The 18066-nt window shown below is 35.3% G+C and overlaps 1 protein-coding gene across 1 annotated transcript in view; it reads right to left on the bottom strand.

Annotated features, from left to right (window-relative positions):
• Nucleotides 1-18066, bottom strand: part of CACNA2D3 (calcium voltage-gated channel auxiliary subunit alpha2delta 3) — a 466439-nt gene that overhangs the window by 251162 nt on the left and 197211 nt on the right. The window contains exons 6-9 of the mRNA XM_026857568.1: nt 10267-10398; nt 8811-8871; nt 8568-8718; nt 1416-1490 (exon numbers count right to left, since the gene is read on the bottom strand). Of these exons, the coding sequence (XP_026713369.1) occupies nt 1416-1490; nt 8568-8718; nt 8811-8871; nt 10267-10398 (419 nt within the window). The remainder of the gene's footprint in view (nt 1-1415; nt 1491-8567; nt 8719-8810; nt 8872-10266; nt 10399-18066) is intronic.

The raw sequence follows: 18066 nt of genomic DNA on the forward strand, positions 1-18066 counted from the left end.
AATATATTTGAATCTTTGGTTTTAAGTCAAGAACTTGCATAGCTTTCATATGGCTCATTAGATGCACCCACAATAAAATGCTCATTTAGAAAACTGCATCACAGTTCACAAATAAGGGTCTTCAACACGAACTGATTAGAAACAATTCATGTCATTCCGCACAATAACAAAATGATATTTAGATAATTAAGAATCAACAGTGGAGAACACCAAGGATATTAAGGAAGCAGCCCATAAAGAATATCTTCCTGTAGAATGTAGGTGTATATGTAGGTAAAATGCAAACCCGTGAATAATAGAATGGAGTAATGTTCAGCATAACAAGATCAAATTAATTTTGTCTCAGTATACATAAAAATACACTTAGCCATTGTCACACTTAGAAGTGTGCTTTCAGAGCTATGTTTTCTACTCTACTCTCTGTAACTTCTCATTGACCTATTCAGCAAAAAAGTAGTACTGCACTGAATGTTAAGCATAATTCAGTGCTCGGCTGAAATGGTTCTGATTTGCCTTTAGTAAAAAAAAAAAAAAAAAAAAAAAAAAAAAAGGAAGATGCAAGACTGCTGCCCTCTCCAGCCATATGCAAGACTCTACAGTCAGACACGCCACTTTAAGAAGAGAAGAAGCTGGAGCAGGGAAGCAGTTCTAGAATAACACAGGTGGCTTATTTTAACAGGCCTTTCGCTCTGCAAAAACCACAAGACTTTTCAACTATCTTATTTCATAACTTTACACAGCATAATCTTACTTTACCCTTCTAAGAACTGTAACGGAGCAATGCTTGCAAAGAGCAACTGCATTTGGATGGCAGGCAATAAGTTAGACTTCAAGCTGCAGATTCAAACTGCAATCCCCTTTCAAATAAAACTTTAACTGAAATGACTGCACTTTTTTTTTCTGAAAAACGCCAGCCCGATGTAATTAATGTGAACACTTTCACAGAACTTTCTTGAATAAATGCATTATTATTTTGAAACACCTCTTTGGAATGCTAAATTTTTTTATCCACATAACATTATATTTGTTTTAAATTTTTTTTTTTTTGAGATTTTGTTTCAACTTTAGTGTGTGATTGACTTCAGAATGCAATCTCTTCATCAGTAACTTTTGGTAACAGAATGATAGTTCATTTTAAAGCAACTGAAGTATTTTATTTAAAATAATTACTAAACTTTATTAACAGTATATTTTCAGTGATTTCTGTATTCTTTCATTAAATTTATCCAATTAAATTGACTAGGAGGTTATTTCTTTTTCTTTCTACCAAGTCACATAAGACTCCTTTGAAATGGCATAAGAGGAATAATTAATAAATTATAATAATGGAATGCATTGTACTAGGAAAAGATCATTATAGCACATTGTTACACACTGCATCCTATCTCTGCTGTTTTGTTACTTTCATTCCTTACCTCTTTGTTGGCTCTGTCTGCTTGAACTAATGTTCCATTCAGACACGGCTCTACATAGTGAAGTTCTTCATTATACTATAGAGAGAAATAAAAAGTATGATGAAAAATTTAATTAAAAGCTTTGAGAGATACAATTTAATTTAATGATTTAGAACTACAGTGAAAAATGCATATAAAACAAGAACAAAATTATTTGGTTGGTTTTTTAAAAATGGCTGTGGCATTTCTTTTACATGATAATGGTTTAGTTTTATACGTGTAAAAGGAGCATTTAAATGAGTGGATGCCAACAGTCAGGTGGAGTTAACAGGCACTATATATACTAGCTGGCATAAATAGCCTTGAAGTTGGAATCTGGATAGTACTAAGAGGTCATGTTTGATACATCGCAGTCACAAGTCCCAGTTCTTTGCTACGTATTAAAAAAAAAAAAAAAATCCTGACAAATATCTGAGGTGCTGGCTAACATTTTGGAAGGTTAATAGTGGAACAGCTATACCAAAAAGGCTGTAAGCTTGAACGAGTCCTGAACATGTCTGACAACAGTCAGAATTTCAGTCAAGCAGAGTAGCTTATTATGCACCAAGTCATGCAGCTGTGATAGATCTTTAAGAAATTATCTGCTTATCTTGCAAGGCCTAAGTAGGTTAGACAGCCTAGTCATCTTCAAAAGCATCTTAAGCATTAAAAGAAACTATCTGCAGTGAGCAGATCTTGCAGACTCATGGATGCTTAAGTCACTTGATTGAAAACTGGACTTGATGGTTTAAATCTTTTAAAGATTTCAATACAGGTCAAATTAATACAGAAGTACCTTCACAAAGTCTACATTAGTTGTATAGATGGAGTTGTAACTTAATTCCTCCTCTCGTTAATATAATCTACTCTAGAAGGTATCATGGATCAAACTACAATGCCCTTGCATTTAGGCTTTAAACAGTTTCACCCTTTCACAGGCATTAAGTGAATCAGAACATCCATAGTAAACAATGGAAGATGACACGTTAAATCAAGTCAAAAATAACCAGGAAAAACATTTCATTAGATTAATATAGAGATTTACTCCTTTTTTCCTCCACCTTATTGGGAACAAAAACAGCCTTACAATGACTCATTACAGAATGTTGCTCAGACAGGGTTCTCTGTCATTGCAAATTCTCACTGTCTCTGTCTGCCTGTAGCTCTGAATTTGTTCTACTCTCTTCAATGTAACTCCACTCCTTTCTCTACATGTATGACTAACCATAGACCCCTGCAACCTGTTCCACTCTGGACACCCATCATCAGCATTGATTTTAACAGCACACGACTCACCACACACATAATTACTGTTGCACGGGGAAGAAGGTTTAATTTGAACTGCATCAAGTTATCCTTGAGGCACTGTGCTAGACTCTGTCCTCATGTACAAGCAAAACCAAACCCAGAGTAACTCCACTTACTATTGCTGGTTATACAGAGCGTTTACATCAGTATCAACACAGTAGTTGGTTGGTTATATAGAAACAAACAAGAATGCTCAAAAGATATTTACAGTTAATTTCCGCAGCAGGTTTGCATGCTTCCCTAACTATTACCATTAATGTTATTGAAATATCCGAGTCTGTGGACATGTCTATTGCTCCAAAGGCAACACAAAAAACAAGGCAAAGACTTCTGTAAAACACTTTAGAGTTACTGGGAGTGTCCCGTGTGCATCTCGGTGTCAGAACATTTATTGATCTGATAAATTATGTACTTTTCCCCGTAGTATCTCTCTTCAGACTGCTTTCCTATCTATCTCCTGACAGTCACTGCAAAATAATAATGCTAAATCTACACAGCATCTCTTCTTATAGGCCACAGTCAAGACCATATTCCATTCTACTGTAAAAAAAGTACTGAAAATCTGTAACAGACACAGGTACACAAGCCCCTACTCCCAAGCTTTTTTCTGTCTTCACACAGAAGACAGCATTTTCCTTAATCAACATACTCTCTGGTTAAGCCTGTTCTTAGATTGATTTCTGTAGCTGTCACTGGAAACTATATTAACATACATACTTTTCTTTATATGATACCAAGCACAGTGTCTGTAATTGGCCAACATGCAATAAAATACTAAAGTCTACTTGTGTCTCAGTCATGGTCTCAGTTTCAAACATCCGCATGCAAGCTAACTCAGAATTTCTTAATGCTGTAGTAGTACCACAGATTTTTTTTTTTTTTTTCCAGGCCTATCACCACCAGCAAATAGATTAAATAACTTCCTACTCTATCAGACCCTGCATCGAAGTAGCATAATTTCAGTTCATTAGATTTCCATAAGGTTTATTTTAGCTACTATTTGGAGTAACACGTATCCCCGGGTTATTCCAACAGACACGTAGCTTGCATGTGTTGCTAGCTGCACTGTAACCCGGATCGATTCCCAGTAGCTTCCCACTATGCTGCCACTTGTATTCAATTGCATATAAAGTATAAAGGATGCCCACACTTTCAAATAGGACATGCTGGAGTTCCCCTAGCGACCCCATTTTACAGAATCAACCTGCTTTTAAAAAGGATGAATAAAAATGTTCATTCTCACATAAACAGCACAATTACATGTGGACAGAGCACTTTTATTGTCACTGTGAACATAAGACAATGTAGATATTCATCATTCTGAAACCCAGAAATTGTGACACAATTTGCATTTGTGGCATCTAATTCACCTTGAGATTATTACTATCAAAAATATTTGAAGTAACCTGCTATGTATGGCTGAAAAAACTGGACTATGCCAACATGCATTAATGACTGGTTTATGTGTTCTATGGGTAACAATCATAACCTGAAAGTGTTGTTTGTAAGTAGTTCTTCCTCTACTGTATGGACACAAAATGAAAGCACAGTAAGGAAAAGCTTTATATAAAAAGGTATGTCAGCTTCTTATGGTTTGACTTCTTGCAAGGGTGCACTTTTATGATTTTAATTTGTATACTCTTTGCTAATTGTGCACACTTTCTTTTCCTTTTTTTTAAAAAAAAATCAAATATGAAGAGATGGAAAAATTCACTGGACAAAATTATTTCAGTTCCAAAAGAAATTTCCAAAACAGCAGACATCTGCCTCTCTAAATCCATGAAAACTAGAATTCTGATGCAACATGTGAAAGCGTTCAAGCAGTGTTTGCTGCCTAAAGTAGCATATACACTCAAGAAGTTCTTTAGTGCAACTGTCAGCTTCTAGTAAGATACTCAGCTTGTGCTTCATTGCATATATTCAATTTCTTTGTCCTTGTCATTGGTGATATCTTTCTTTTAACTGTGTTAAACTTTTAAAGTGGAAAAGGGAAAAAAATTTCCCCCCTCCTTCCTCGCCACCTTCATCAATTTGAACTCAGTTCTGCAGCTTTTCTATGACATTTAAAATTTTTATTTAGTGAAATATCTTCATGATCTTGAATCAAAAGGCTGATCAGTAACTGCCGACTTTGCCAGCAATCCCTACTATAGACCTCTTGTTAATTTACCTCAGAAAAAGCCTGCATTTTGCTTCTCAAGATCTTTGCATTACACTGTTTTCTTATGTTTCCCATACCCTTATACTCTGGCAGATGACATCTTTGCATGTTATAGTTGTGATAGCTGTGATGCAATAGAGGACAGTGCTAATACCTGTGCAATAGCTGGGATTAGCCTGTGTTTTGCTGAAAGAGAGGAGGAAGAGAAGTAAAAACCAACCACTTTCCTTCCTGAGCTCCTCTTCCAAACCCTTGGTCGACTTTCATCTCTCTTGTAATTTAAATATTTGATAACATTGATTTTTATTATTATTTTAGTTAGTTATGTTTACCTGTTTTATTAGCTCCCATTATTTTGTCACTCATTATTTCTCTGCACGAGAGGCATAAAATAAAATTAGTGGGCTAAAATCTGAACTAGGAGAAACCATATATCTAGTTAGACAGTTGGTGACAGACATGATATAATCTGATACTATTTGCATTCTGAAAAGGTGAGATGTGTAGGTGTGCTAGAACCGTATACAAGTAGTTTACATTTACCTTAGCATTTTTCATATTTATCCTTTATCATATTTCAGCTGTCTGGAGCAAGGTCCACAGAAAAAAAAATTAAATTCACATTTTGGTGTGCAACAATGCACAAATAAAAAAATTCATGCTGTATTAGGCATTCTCAGATATCCAATATAGCCCAACCTAAGATCCAAGAGTGAAGCCAATCCAGAAACTAAAGGAATTGGTACTTCAAAGTTCCGCTAGCGTTACCATGCACAAAAAGAGGCACAGAAGTGCTGTGCACTGCTTGGAGCAATGATGTGGAGGATAGCAATTGGTGCCTTTCTCAGCCTGCTCGCACATTAGCTGTACAAAATCTGATTATTCAGGCATCCTGAAAAGTAAGCTTATCCATAATCTAGTCTGTATGACTACAAGGTCTCCAAAGAAGAGACTACACAGAAATAATTTATAATTAAAAATTCTACAGATTAAGACCAGAGAACTATAGTACTATGCTCTGAATTACAAATACTTTTATTCTAATCAATTTTGCTAAAATGGTGTGACTAAAGCATTAAAATTAATTTATCATTCTTGGCTCAGTTAATATTTTGTTAATTTAATGTAGAGCTTACATTTTTATAATAGCATTTTAAAAATTTTAGCATTTGGCAAAATTAGTACTCATTTTATGATAATATTGTTAATTTAATGCATGACTTGGAATTATACTTCAAAGTGAATTGAAAAAATATGCATATTCTATTGTTGTTGCAAGCATCTCTGTTCATGCACCAGTGAACTGACCTTAAATTTTAACATAGGCAGCACAAAATCACTCCTGTTTTTCAAGAATTTCTTGCAATTCAATCATCCAGTCCATCAATTTCAAATAGATTTTGCAACAGACTACCCATGAAAGCTAAAATTATTTTTAACATTATCCTTTAATGTTTATTCTCTGGAAAAGCCTGCACTGAATTTTGTTTTCTGATATATATAGAGATGTATAGATATAAAGTTAAAAGTATATTTATCGAAAACCCAAATAAATATGAAACCACCTAGATAATGTACTGCAAGTACTGCTTTTGGGTTTTGTTCTTGGATGGGTTTTGGGGGGTTTTTTGCTATCCTACTGCATATTTATAAGTGTTAATTGAGAATTTAACAATGTTAGCATGTAGTGACCATAACGCCCATTAGACTTAATGAGAATCCTAAATGTCTTTCTGTGTATGGAACACTAAAACGTATTACAACAACCTGAAACGCAATTCCTTCTTTTTGCATCAAAATGAAGAGATGAAGAGGGTTCTCCTCTCTTGTGGGAATGAGAGAGAACTCCTTAACCTGTCTGTCTCAGTGAAGAGTGGCAGTGATAAATAATAAGCACAGAGCCACTGATGGAAACCTATACAGGACCCCAACCTCCAGCACCACACAATTCCTCGCCCAGGAGAGGGGAGGGACTGAACCCAGCAGCAACTGGAAGGGGTGCTGGGGAGGCGTTGGGCAGAAGTTGAGCCTGGGCAAGGGGGAGAGAAAGCTCAGTTGGGCGTTTCCTTTTCTCAGTACCAGAATCAATGAGGAGAAGTTTTTTAATTGACAATAAATTACGTAAAAATGTTGTGACTGCATGCTGGTTTACACACAGCTCAGTTCACTTTCAATTAAAGTTTAAATTGAAAAAGCCTACATTTAGTTATTCCATACCTCCTTTTTTTGAAGCATTTACACAGTATTTCTGCTGTATTACTTAGACAAACTCATTAGTTTCAATTGGACCCACATATATTTTTACATTTTTTTGCTATAGATGAGCATTTTGGTTTTCCTGAAGTAAAAAAAAAAAAAAATCACTTAAATCAATTCTTTTTTCTTCCTACATCATCCACAGTAACTGTCACAACTACTGATAAACACAGAAATTATACACTGAAAATGGCTGGTCAAGTATCAATAATTACTTAGTTGATACATTCTTTCAACTTACAAAAGTTATTTAGATTAGAGTTAATCACAATTTTTTGAAGGACAGTAAAGCTTTTTTTGATACAGTATGTAATTATGTCTTTCAACTATGTGAGTTTCTGCTAATTATGCAATTATCCTGAAAGGAGATTAATATGACAGGTATTCTGAACTAACTGCTTGTTATCTGTTAAAAATACTAAATGCATGTATACTTCAGGCATATACACTTCATTCTCCGTACAATCTCAATGATTTGCACTGGTGTCATCTGTTTCAGTACACAAAGGGCACTTCCCTTGTTTGGCCTTGTGGAAGGCCAAAATCTTCCTGCATTTGAAGGCATTTTGAGGATTGATGCATATGATAAAACAATGTATTTATAAAGTATTAGCAAAAGAATATCAGCAAAGGAGACTTTAATAAAACCACCAATTCGTCCTCCCTCTCCCACGCCCCACACCCATCCCTTGTGCAAATCTTATGGCAGTTTTGGACTTGTTAAATCCATCCTTACCTACACAATCAATCCCTGTTAAATACTATAAAATTAGCCCCTTGCCCTAGACTTAAAACTTCTACCTGTACCATGGAAAACTACCTACCATATGCAAACAGGAGCTACTGATGACCTGATTTATCACTCTTACTAAGCACCAGTAATACCTCTGCACAACTTATACATACATATATTTCAGATTCACAGAAGAAAGCAAGAACAATGAGGAGCACTGTTTGCATTTTATCATGCTATACAAGCTTCAACAAAAGCTAAGATCTGATTCTATTAATTCTTACATATTAACCATTTTGCAATTTGCATTGTATTGCAGAAGCTGGGGTGGGGGGGAACAGGAGCAGGAGGGAGTGACACACTCCAGGATTAAAAATCAAGGTAACGTAGAAAGTTCAGGCAAACTCAAAACCAAATTTTTATTATTTGCAACTCTCAAACTCAAGACAATCTCTTTAAGGGATTTCACACCACAAGTCATAGAACAGTTTGAAAACACTGCCACCTGAAGCAGCCTGCATTGGAAAAATCACAGTGTCCGTCCAGTTAGTTCAGATGTCATCTTATATCCACCACCTGCCTACAATATTTTTCAAGTTTATTGTGTGATGTAAACCATGACAGAGAACAAGAAATGATGGAAGAAAAAAAGGAAGAAAAATCCTGAGACACTCACAGCAATTATATTGAAGAAGTCATCATCTCCAAGGGTATCCAAAATAGATGAAACTGTTTGCTTTGCAATAGTCAAGCGAAGCCCTTTCATACTGCCACTGACATCTACTAAAATTACCACATCTTTTGGAGAAGTTGCTGCCTGGATGTACCTAAGACAAAAGACAAAACAACTTGTTCTTTTAAATACTAAAATTTCCTTCCTTTCAAATTTCTTAAACACTGGTAGTCGTCTATTGCCTACCATTTTCTATTTCTGCAGTCAAATGCAATGACTCCATTCTCATCAGGTTCCCACTTAATTCCTGTTTAAAAAAGAGATAAAGCGATTAAATTACATTTTCACAATATCTGTCCAAAATGCATCTGTGGTATTGGGCTAAGTAGCACTTAATGGAGTTTGATACTTTAATATAACAGGCTTATAACATAGGAAATACTGGAAAGAATAATTTAATGTATAACATAGAAAATACTGGGAAAAATAATAACACCAGAAACTGTATTTTTTTCACATTCCTTTTCAGCCTATTTGTAAGGTTAAAACCTCTTCAAGCCTACTATGTTCATCATACTATTGTCATACTTGTTCATTGGTGCTGGCAAGTTTTATCACATGCTTGCCAAGGCCCTTTCAAGCCTTAAGCACTTACTACCCAGGGCTGATCTTAACAGTGACTGTTATACTAACCGCTTCACTCACAGGTCATACACCTGATGTTATGAAGACCTCGTATCTCCCAGTTGTGGGTCAAAGGAAGTATGGTAAAAACATCTCCCAGTAAAAAAAAAAAAAAAAAAAAATGACAGGGCAATCCTTCCTGCTTTCTACACTCATTTTCTAGCACAAAACAAGAAACAGCCTTAAAATAAGGAGCAACATTTCTTCTGCCCTTGAAATATCATGGAGTTTGAGAACTGAACTATAATCTGAAAATAAACAGATGTAGTAGCCATTACTCTCAGTCACTTTCAGACATACAACTTGCTCACGTTAAACTAAAGACTTCAAAACTTCAGACTTCAAAAAACATGGGCTGCTAAACCATTTCAGCTAAAGGAACAGTTCCCAACAGGGGTCTGATCCAGCATTACAGAAGCTGAGAATCAGTGTATTTCACTCTTTAGTTATTTAATGTGTAGTAAAATTTGTACGTGATTAAACATAAAACGTAAGAGGTAGCAATATATATTTTAACCTACTTCTGTAGAAATAATACAAGTAATCTAATTGCATTATATTACAACTGGTGTCAAATAAACTTTAAAACAAGTTCTTGAAATCTTTGAATGTAAAGAGGTGATTTTAAGTCGAACTCTAAAAACTGAACAATAAATTATTTAGGCATCAGTAGAGCACATCATCTATGTTCAGTACTATATGAATGGTTTAATCCTTTTGCCCTCCTTCTCCACAGTCTGTTTAGAGTTTATTTTTCATATGTGTGCGTATATATATGAATATGAATATTTATGAGTATATGAATTAACTTGGGAGCCTCACCTCCAAATGAAAATTGGTAGAAAAAACTCAGAACACCGAAAACACTGATTAGAAATATCTCTCTCCGAAAACTAGATAGAGTAAAATCAAACTCACAAGTATCTGTGATAGTCATGATTCGTGACAATAATCAGTGGAAATTTGCAGCCATAGCACTCTTTGTTGTAATTTAAGTAAGAATTTGTATTCTTCTTACCTGGATATTGTCTGAAAAATCCTTTTGCACTTCCAAAATACTGCCAGATGAGAGAAGGGTCACGATCAAAATTATCAACAAACACCTTATTTAAAGATTCTGACCAATAAACTCCATTTACAATGGCTGGATCTGGGGGGGGAAAAAAAAAACAAAAACCAAAAAAAAACACAAAAGCAAAAAAACCAAACCAAAACAAAACCCAAACAAAACAAAACAAAAAACACAGAGAAAAAGTGATTTTACCTAAATAGAATCCCTTGAACTCTATCATCTTCAGTTTATTCAGTACCCTAAAATCTAGTGACTGCAAAATACTGTAGAATATCTTTTACTTTTCTTTGTCAGTTAAGTGATTTGAAATAAATATACACTTAAATAATGAAAGTATGGTTAAAATACAGAAGAGACACCAGGCACATTTTTTTTTACCTAATTTAAAATTGTTCATTAGACCATCTGCCTGGAACTACTGTATCGCTTGTTCTGAAGAACATAAATGAGTCAATGTAATGATAGATTATTTACTCAATTTACTTTCCCTGCATGCATGGAATGTCTCTGGCAAGACTTTATACCTTTTTTTTTTTTTTTTCTTCTTCTATTCTTCATCTTGGTAAGACCTTTCCCACTATATCTGAAAGTTTATGTGTGGAAACAGAAAGTGAAACACCTTTTATTTCACTCTTGAATGGATTTTGGTATGCAAACCCAAAATCCCATTACAAATAACACTAGTTGTTATTTGGAAAACGTTGGACCCAGATTTCACAATTACCTCTTTATTTTTTTATTCCTATAGAAAGAGAAATACAGACCAAATCCTTGATGTTGGAAAAAACCCTATTTCTGTATTAAACATCCCCATCTATCAATTCCTAAAAACCTGGGCTGCCCGGGTATGTTTTTAAGCTGCAGATTTGGTTTGATGGTGGGAAATCAGAAATAAATTAACACATCTTAAAAAGTTACTGTGAATTTTGAAAGATGGGAAACAATTAGGAGATAGTATATTCCCAATTCAATCTCTATGTGAAGTCAGCAGAACAGAAAGGAAAAAATGGAACTAAAATCACAGATGTATTATTTCATTTGCAAAATCGTGCATAAATGAATACACAGTAACATTTGCTCAAGCATTTGAAATAATACTTCCATTAGCTTGCAAAATAACATTGCTGTACTGATTTCAGAGGCCTGTTTAGAATGTGATTTTAGTGAAGTGGAAACAAGGTGAATTGTCATCTTTCCTTACATTGATCAAGAAAAGCTGCATAAAAGGGAAATGTCTTCAAGCTACAAATCTTTGAATGTTGCTTTCATCCAAATATTTAGGTTTACATAGATGGACTGCTGAAAAAACAAGATCAGCAAGAGAGATGTTGTTTTTAAAACATGTCTGGTATAGTTACTTGTTTCTCTAGAGAATGAAATATACAGTTAAAATCTGTCCAACCAGACACATGTCAAACAAATCGATGTCACCAGTCCAACAGTACTACTTCGGTTTTGCCTACCTGGCAAAATCCATTGTCCAGTGGTTTCCAAGTCTACAGTTACTCCAATAACAAGCTGTGATTGAGACAACATAAATTAACTGTCAAGACTACAAACTGATAATAGATGCCAGGATAGGCAAAAATACCTCCTATTTCAGCACCCCCAAATATTGATCCACTGTTCGGCATTTAGACATTACATGAGAACTGAAGCACTAAATGATAATCCGATTCTCAGTCCACTGGAACTTCCCAATGCGAGTTCAAACGTTGATCTTTTGGTTCTGCTACTATACACAAGTTTTGGTGCAGAATCTGAATCATTGCTTTACTGACACAGCATTACAATACTGAGATAAGGTGATAAATTTAGTTCACCTTTGAAAAGAGCAACATAGTTCAGGGGTTTGTGGGTTTTGGTTTGTTTCTTGATTTGTTTTGTTTGTTTGGTTTTGTTTTTTTTTTTTTTTTTTTTTCTTTTTGAAAAGTCTATTTAGAGGAAAACCAAGGAACTTTTCCTAAAGCCTCTAGAGGACTATAATCTCTTCATGGCCCTTCAGTCATCAGAATTAGTGAAAAGACAAACAAATCAAACAGAATAATTCTATCTTGATTTATATTTAAACTAAATTGTAGTGGTTCCTAGCAACTTAGATTTAATCTCATTTCAAGACTGCACATTGTGCCTTATTATTTTACAATATCATCAGTTCATCAGATGTCTTCTATCCTGGATTCCTCAGAAGCTGCCTTTTAATGCCCTTTCCCAATGAATCTATGTTATAGTGTCGCTCATCTAGGCAGAATCTTCGCTCTGCTTCCCAACCCAGTGATAATTTCCTTTAAATTCTATATACACTCCAGCTCCATAAGGTCATGGGACATCTTCAGTCACCCACCTGTTAAGCTCTAAACTGAATGTTAAATCCTTCCAATGGCATTTGAATATAAATTTATGTTTAAAGAATATGTTATATTAAATTATCCATGCCACCACAGTCATGGATTACTTTTTTTAACCCATCTATGAAGAGCCACTTCACCTGTATATGTCTGTACAACAGATTAGAGAACACTACGGAAATACAATCAGGAAATTTTCCTTGAGGACGATTAGTTGAGTCTATATTCTGCATTAGGTTGACAACACTAATCACTAATCCAAATGCTGATCACTATAAACATTAATCCATTGACTCGGAAACTAATGGGAATTCTTTAGCTGAAAGGACCATTATGTATTTGCTTTAAATAAGAAGGTACAATTAAAATGTGATCGACAATGACTGGGTTCCTTCAAAATGAAACCTGGTGACAATTCACTACCTTCCTACATGCTGCGTATCTATTATGCTGGCTGTTCTTTTTACAATACACCAAGTTACACTTTATGCATTAACCATTTTTATTAAAAAGAAAATAAGGTCACACTTAGTTTAATCATTAGAATACAAAGAAAAATCAAGTGGGGGAAAAAAAAATAAAATCAACGTATCCACAATAAAAAACTGCAGGCCTACAGACCACACGGAAATCACTGGCTACTGTATCTTCAGGCAGAAGGATTTCAAACCCAGGGTCCTTGTTCTAAATTTGATAATGACTGTTATGTGGATGCATCTCTGTCCACATGCACCATCCTAAATACAAATGAGTTCCTGACCATATATCCTCATTAAAATTGTATAGTCTTACCTTCCAATAACCTACGTGTTAAGCTTTTTCTGGGCAATTTCCAATTTTTGTAATTACACTAAATTGCTTAAATTGGCCCCAGGACTTCATTTAGAAACAGTATGCTTAAGTTTTTATATTAATGTCATCTGCATCCCCAAAATAGTTACATGTCAATAGTGACAAACGAATGCTTGTGAATATTCAGAATTTTGGGGAGGAAGAAAAAGAATAAAAGATAAAGCTTAATATAAATGCAAAATCATTAAGATGTTGTTATGGGGCTCAAGGACAATAAATGTAAATAGCTTCTGCCACAATTCTTGAAACACAATTTCTCCTTTTGCTTCTTGACAATAACAGCTAAAATATAATTAAAATACTCCCTTTCCCTTGTCTTTTCGATGGACTAGCTAGCAATTATATGGGATTTTGCTTCACTGCTGTTTGTGTAGATGTTACCTTTTACTGATATTTAATATAAAACCAACCCCCAGGCAAATAGATACACTAATGTGAATCTGAAACAGAATTGCCAAAGAACAGTACAAATGCATGTAGCAATTAAGTTGCTGTCACAGATACTGCTGACCCGAAGAAACAGATCTGAAGTCTTAACAAAAGCAACCAAGGTGTGCAGACTGAAAGATGTGCAAGAGCATACCAAAGGTTAGCGCTTCAATGAAATATATATTCATTCACAGAATCTATAAAAATATCTGGAGTAGAATAAGTCTATGGAATGAAACTAATGCATACACAACACACTTTGATTTCTAATTATTCCAGAAAGCTTTATAGAAAATAAGGGAGACCACTGAGGAATTCAGTGACTATGAGGAAAGAACACAATACTCTTTCTTGCCATACGCTATTACCAAGAAAAAAAAAATGTTACCAGTGATCTTTAGTTTTTTCCCACTATTATGTTACCTTTTTAATATAATCATTAATTTTTCCTGGCAAGCTGCCAAAGATGCTGGCATCCGAAATGGTGTTCGTTCTTGTAGTATCTGATGGATAACCCCAATGGCAGCCCCTAACATGGCACAGCAGCACTGTCACAGGATAAAGCAGTACAAGCACAGCCTACAGGACCAAGCACTGGAAAAGGAATGCGAAATCCAGCACCCTTCTGGCTCAAAGATAGCAACAATATTAGCTTAGTTTTGATGACACTGACAACATATTTAGTCTGGTCATATTTTAAAGAATAACAAAATCACATACTTTGCTGGGACATACACCAACAATCTAATAATTATACCACTCAACACTAATACGAATGCTTTTCAGGGTGGTCCAACATATTCAAGAGCTGGGGCTGGATGCCAATTTTGGCAACTGCCTTTGCTTATTTCTCTCTCTTCCACTCCCTCTGCATCTATGGGTAATGCGGATGCATCAGCTCACAGATCAAAGCATCCGGCCATCTGTAGACACAAAAGAAGGTGTTTGTCCCTTTTGCCCCATGTGCCGAGAACCATTCCCCAATGTCAGAAATCACATTCCTGCCTGGTAAGTATATGGGGTGGTAAAGACTTCAAGTATGTGACTGTATAAAGGCATAGTCTAGATATTTAGTTGTTTCAGCTTCCAGCATTGCCCTAATAACATTCCCCTTCTCCTTTGAAGTGGCAGCGTAAGAACTGGAGTATGGCCAGATGTGTTTATTTTTATGCTGAGTTTCATGAGTGGATTTGGGGGCTTTTGGGGGTTTGTTTGGCTTGGGGAGTTCTTTTTGTGAGCAAGGTGGTCTGAGATTCAGCTTTAGTTCATTTGAAAGACAGAATTACAGCTGCAAATTCCTCACTAACACCATTCTGGGACAGAGATTCAGTTCTGACTCTGCTGAGTTTGACACCTAATGAATTATAAAAAATGTCCTACAGTAAAATCAGTGCACCTTTGAGGTCACCCAGTCACCTATGGACCTGATTGGACCCTGCTTAACTTAGTCAGTTGTAACAGCTAAGAGCAACCAGTACGTGGGCTGATCAGTGAATCAGTTAGAGCAAAGCTCTGGAAAAAGCATATAAACAGGATTTATGAACACAAAACATTAGGGGTTTTTTGTTTGGGGTTTTTTGGGGTTTGTTTTTTTTTTTTTTACATTAAAGTAGTAACTTGGAGCAAACATTTACTTACTGTCCATGCCAGGAAGAACTAATAAGACGCTTCTTTGATAGACCTGCTGTCAGAGGAGCCAGGTGCATGGGGCAGTTATATCTATCACTAACATATTCTAACAAAACAGCATTGCCTACCAGCAATTGCTAAGAGGCTTTTAGCAGAGAAGAACTAAAGTCAAAACCCAGTAATCCTGACAGATGATCACTGCATAAATTAATGTGACCACAGATACCAGGATATTTCTGTATTTTCAGAAAAATATACTCATTTCCACATTTTTACAGGGTATGAATTGAAGACTACGAGACCTGAAAGAACAGCAAGAAAATACCACACCACAGAACTCTAGGATGCCAGGGTGTAACTGAGAGACATGAAAAATAACTGCTACAAACAGTTTTCCAAGTAGGAAAGAGTAAACAAATGCTCAGAACACAGGAATTAACCAAATTGTACAGAGGCCCTTATATTCACTGCAATTTCATCCCAGAAGAAAAAATAGTCTTAAATATTGAAAAAAAAAAGTCCTAGTTCTGACACATGGCAAGAAGAAATTTCTGCACAGGCTGATGGAACAGTGATATCGGCAACAAAGAAATCTAAACCTCTGCAAGTGGCAGGGCAGGAAAGAGCATCATGACAACCAAAGACAGTGGAACACACTGCAAATTAGAGGAAAAGAAAGCAAACGTGACTGCTGCTAAATGAAGGCACTGCACTGTAAAATATTTAATGCACAATGTATGAAAACGGACAATTTTAGCAGAGCTGTTGTCAAAGCTGAGAAAAAAATACAACAACATAACAAGGGCAAGGCACAGCCTTAGAAATAATAGTCATCCTCATGGAAATATCTCAAGGAGAGACCTGTTCACAAATCTTTACAAAACGTGTTTAAACACAAGTCCATGCAAACCTGTAAACTAACACTTCACGACAATTGTCTAATTCCTATTGCTCAGATATTCAGAGAGACATGGTATTATAGAAACAAACTTAGTTACATGACACAGTGTAGTAAGGACCAACAAATATGCTTCGATCAAGAGATGCTAAAGACCTCCTAGTTCTGTCAACACATCATGCCTCTTGCATACAACAAATGGAGGCAGAAGAACCTTTAGAGAGAAATGTTTTAGCATATAGAATGTTTTACAGTCGTAGTGGGCTATAAACAACTAAACATCTACTGCTACGTTTCTAGGAGTATCAACATAGTATGAATGTGCAAGTATCAGGTATGACAGCACACCTATCCTGAGAGACAAGTCATTGTCTCTCATCCTCTCAAATCAATGGTCCCTTAACTGCTGTAGTTCTTCAGAGTCCCTGTGTAGCACTCCTGCCTTGCACAAAAGACCGTTTGCCCAATTTGTGTAGAAGGGAAGTTTTACTCAAACAAAAAAGAGTTGGAAAAAGCCTCACAGCCATGAAATTGTTCATCTGGTTCAAAACCTCTGAAGCTAGTATTAAAACATACTGAGAACACTGAGCAGAGGCACAAAAGCATCTTGGGATGAACACATTACAAGATCGGTTATGGATTCTTAAACACACTATTTGCTCCTTCAGGAATGTGCCAAATAAAAGCTGCAAGAAAGACACCTAGATAAACAAAGTATAGTGTAAAAATGTCTTTGGAAGTTTTTAGCCAAACAATATTTTGAAACGGTTTATATTTTCACCAAGCATACTAATACTTAACCAGCCATCTTTTCTCCTCTTCACACAACACAGATCCAAGATAAATCAAAGAAGGGTCTGTGTTATGTAGCAGGGTAGAGAGACAAATTATTACAGTATTCTAAAATAGCAGACAAGATGAAGAAATTGTATCTTTAGATAAACTTCTATGGTTCTTTGTGAAATGTCAATCTTCGCTGCTACATATTAAACAAAAGCTACAATTTTTACATTTGAAAAAAAAAAAAATCAAATGTTTTTGCATATTCGTTCCTAAAGGTTTTCAGAAACCCAGACCTATTATGTCGATTACCACTAAATTTACAGATTAAGAATGCTTTTCCGACATATTTCATGGATAAAATAATGTCTTAAAAAAATCTTTAAATAAGGCAAAATAATCTGACAAACAAATAAAACTCCCCAATGCATTCCTAGCATATAAACTCCGTCCATTAAAAATAATATTCTAATCATGAGGTTTTTTTCATTAATAAATTCCACACTAAAAGATACCCTGGGTACTTTTCCCTGTTTGTTATTTTAAGCCAATAACAGAACATATCCTGACTCTCTGATTGCTTTTTCTCATTAAAATAATGAACTAAACACAATTAAGGAAAGTTAGCACTTTAAAAGAGAACAAACCAATTATAATTATTTTTTTAAAAAGTTATATGACTATGGGAAAAGAGGGAAACAGTTTGCACACTAAAGGCTAATGAGCAAAAGTCTACAAGAAATTCTGCACAGACACAGATAGAAAGTGAAAATATCTGCTCTCGGAGAATAATTAGGCAGAGTAACAATA

This window comes from Athene cunicularia (assembly GCF_003259725.1).
Source record: "Athene cunicularia isolate RWA chromosome 12 unlocalized genomic scaffold, athCun1 chr12_part1, whole genome shotgun sequence".
Classification (NCBI taxonomy): Eukaryota; Metazoa; Chordata; class Aves; order Strigiformes; family Strigidae; genus Athene; species Athene cunicularia.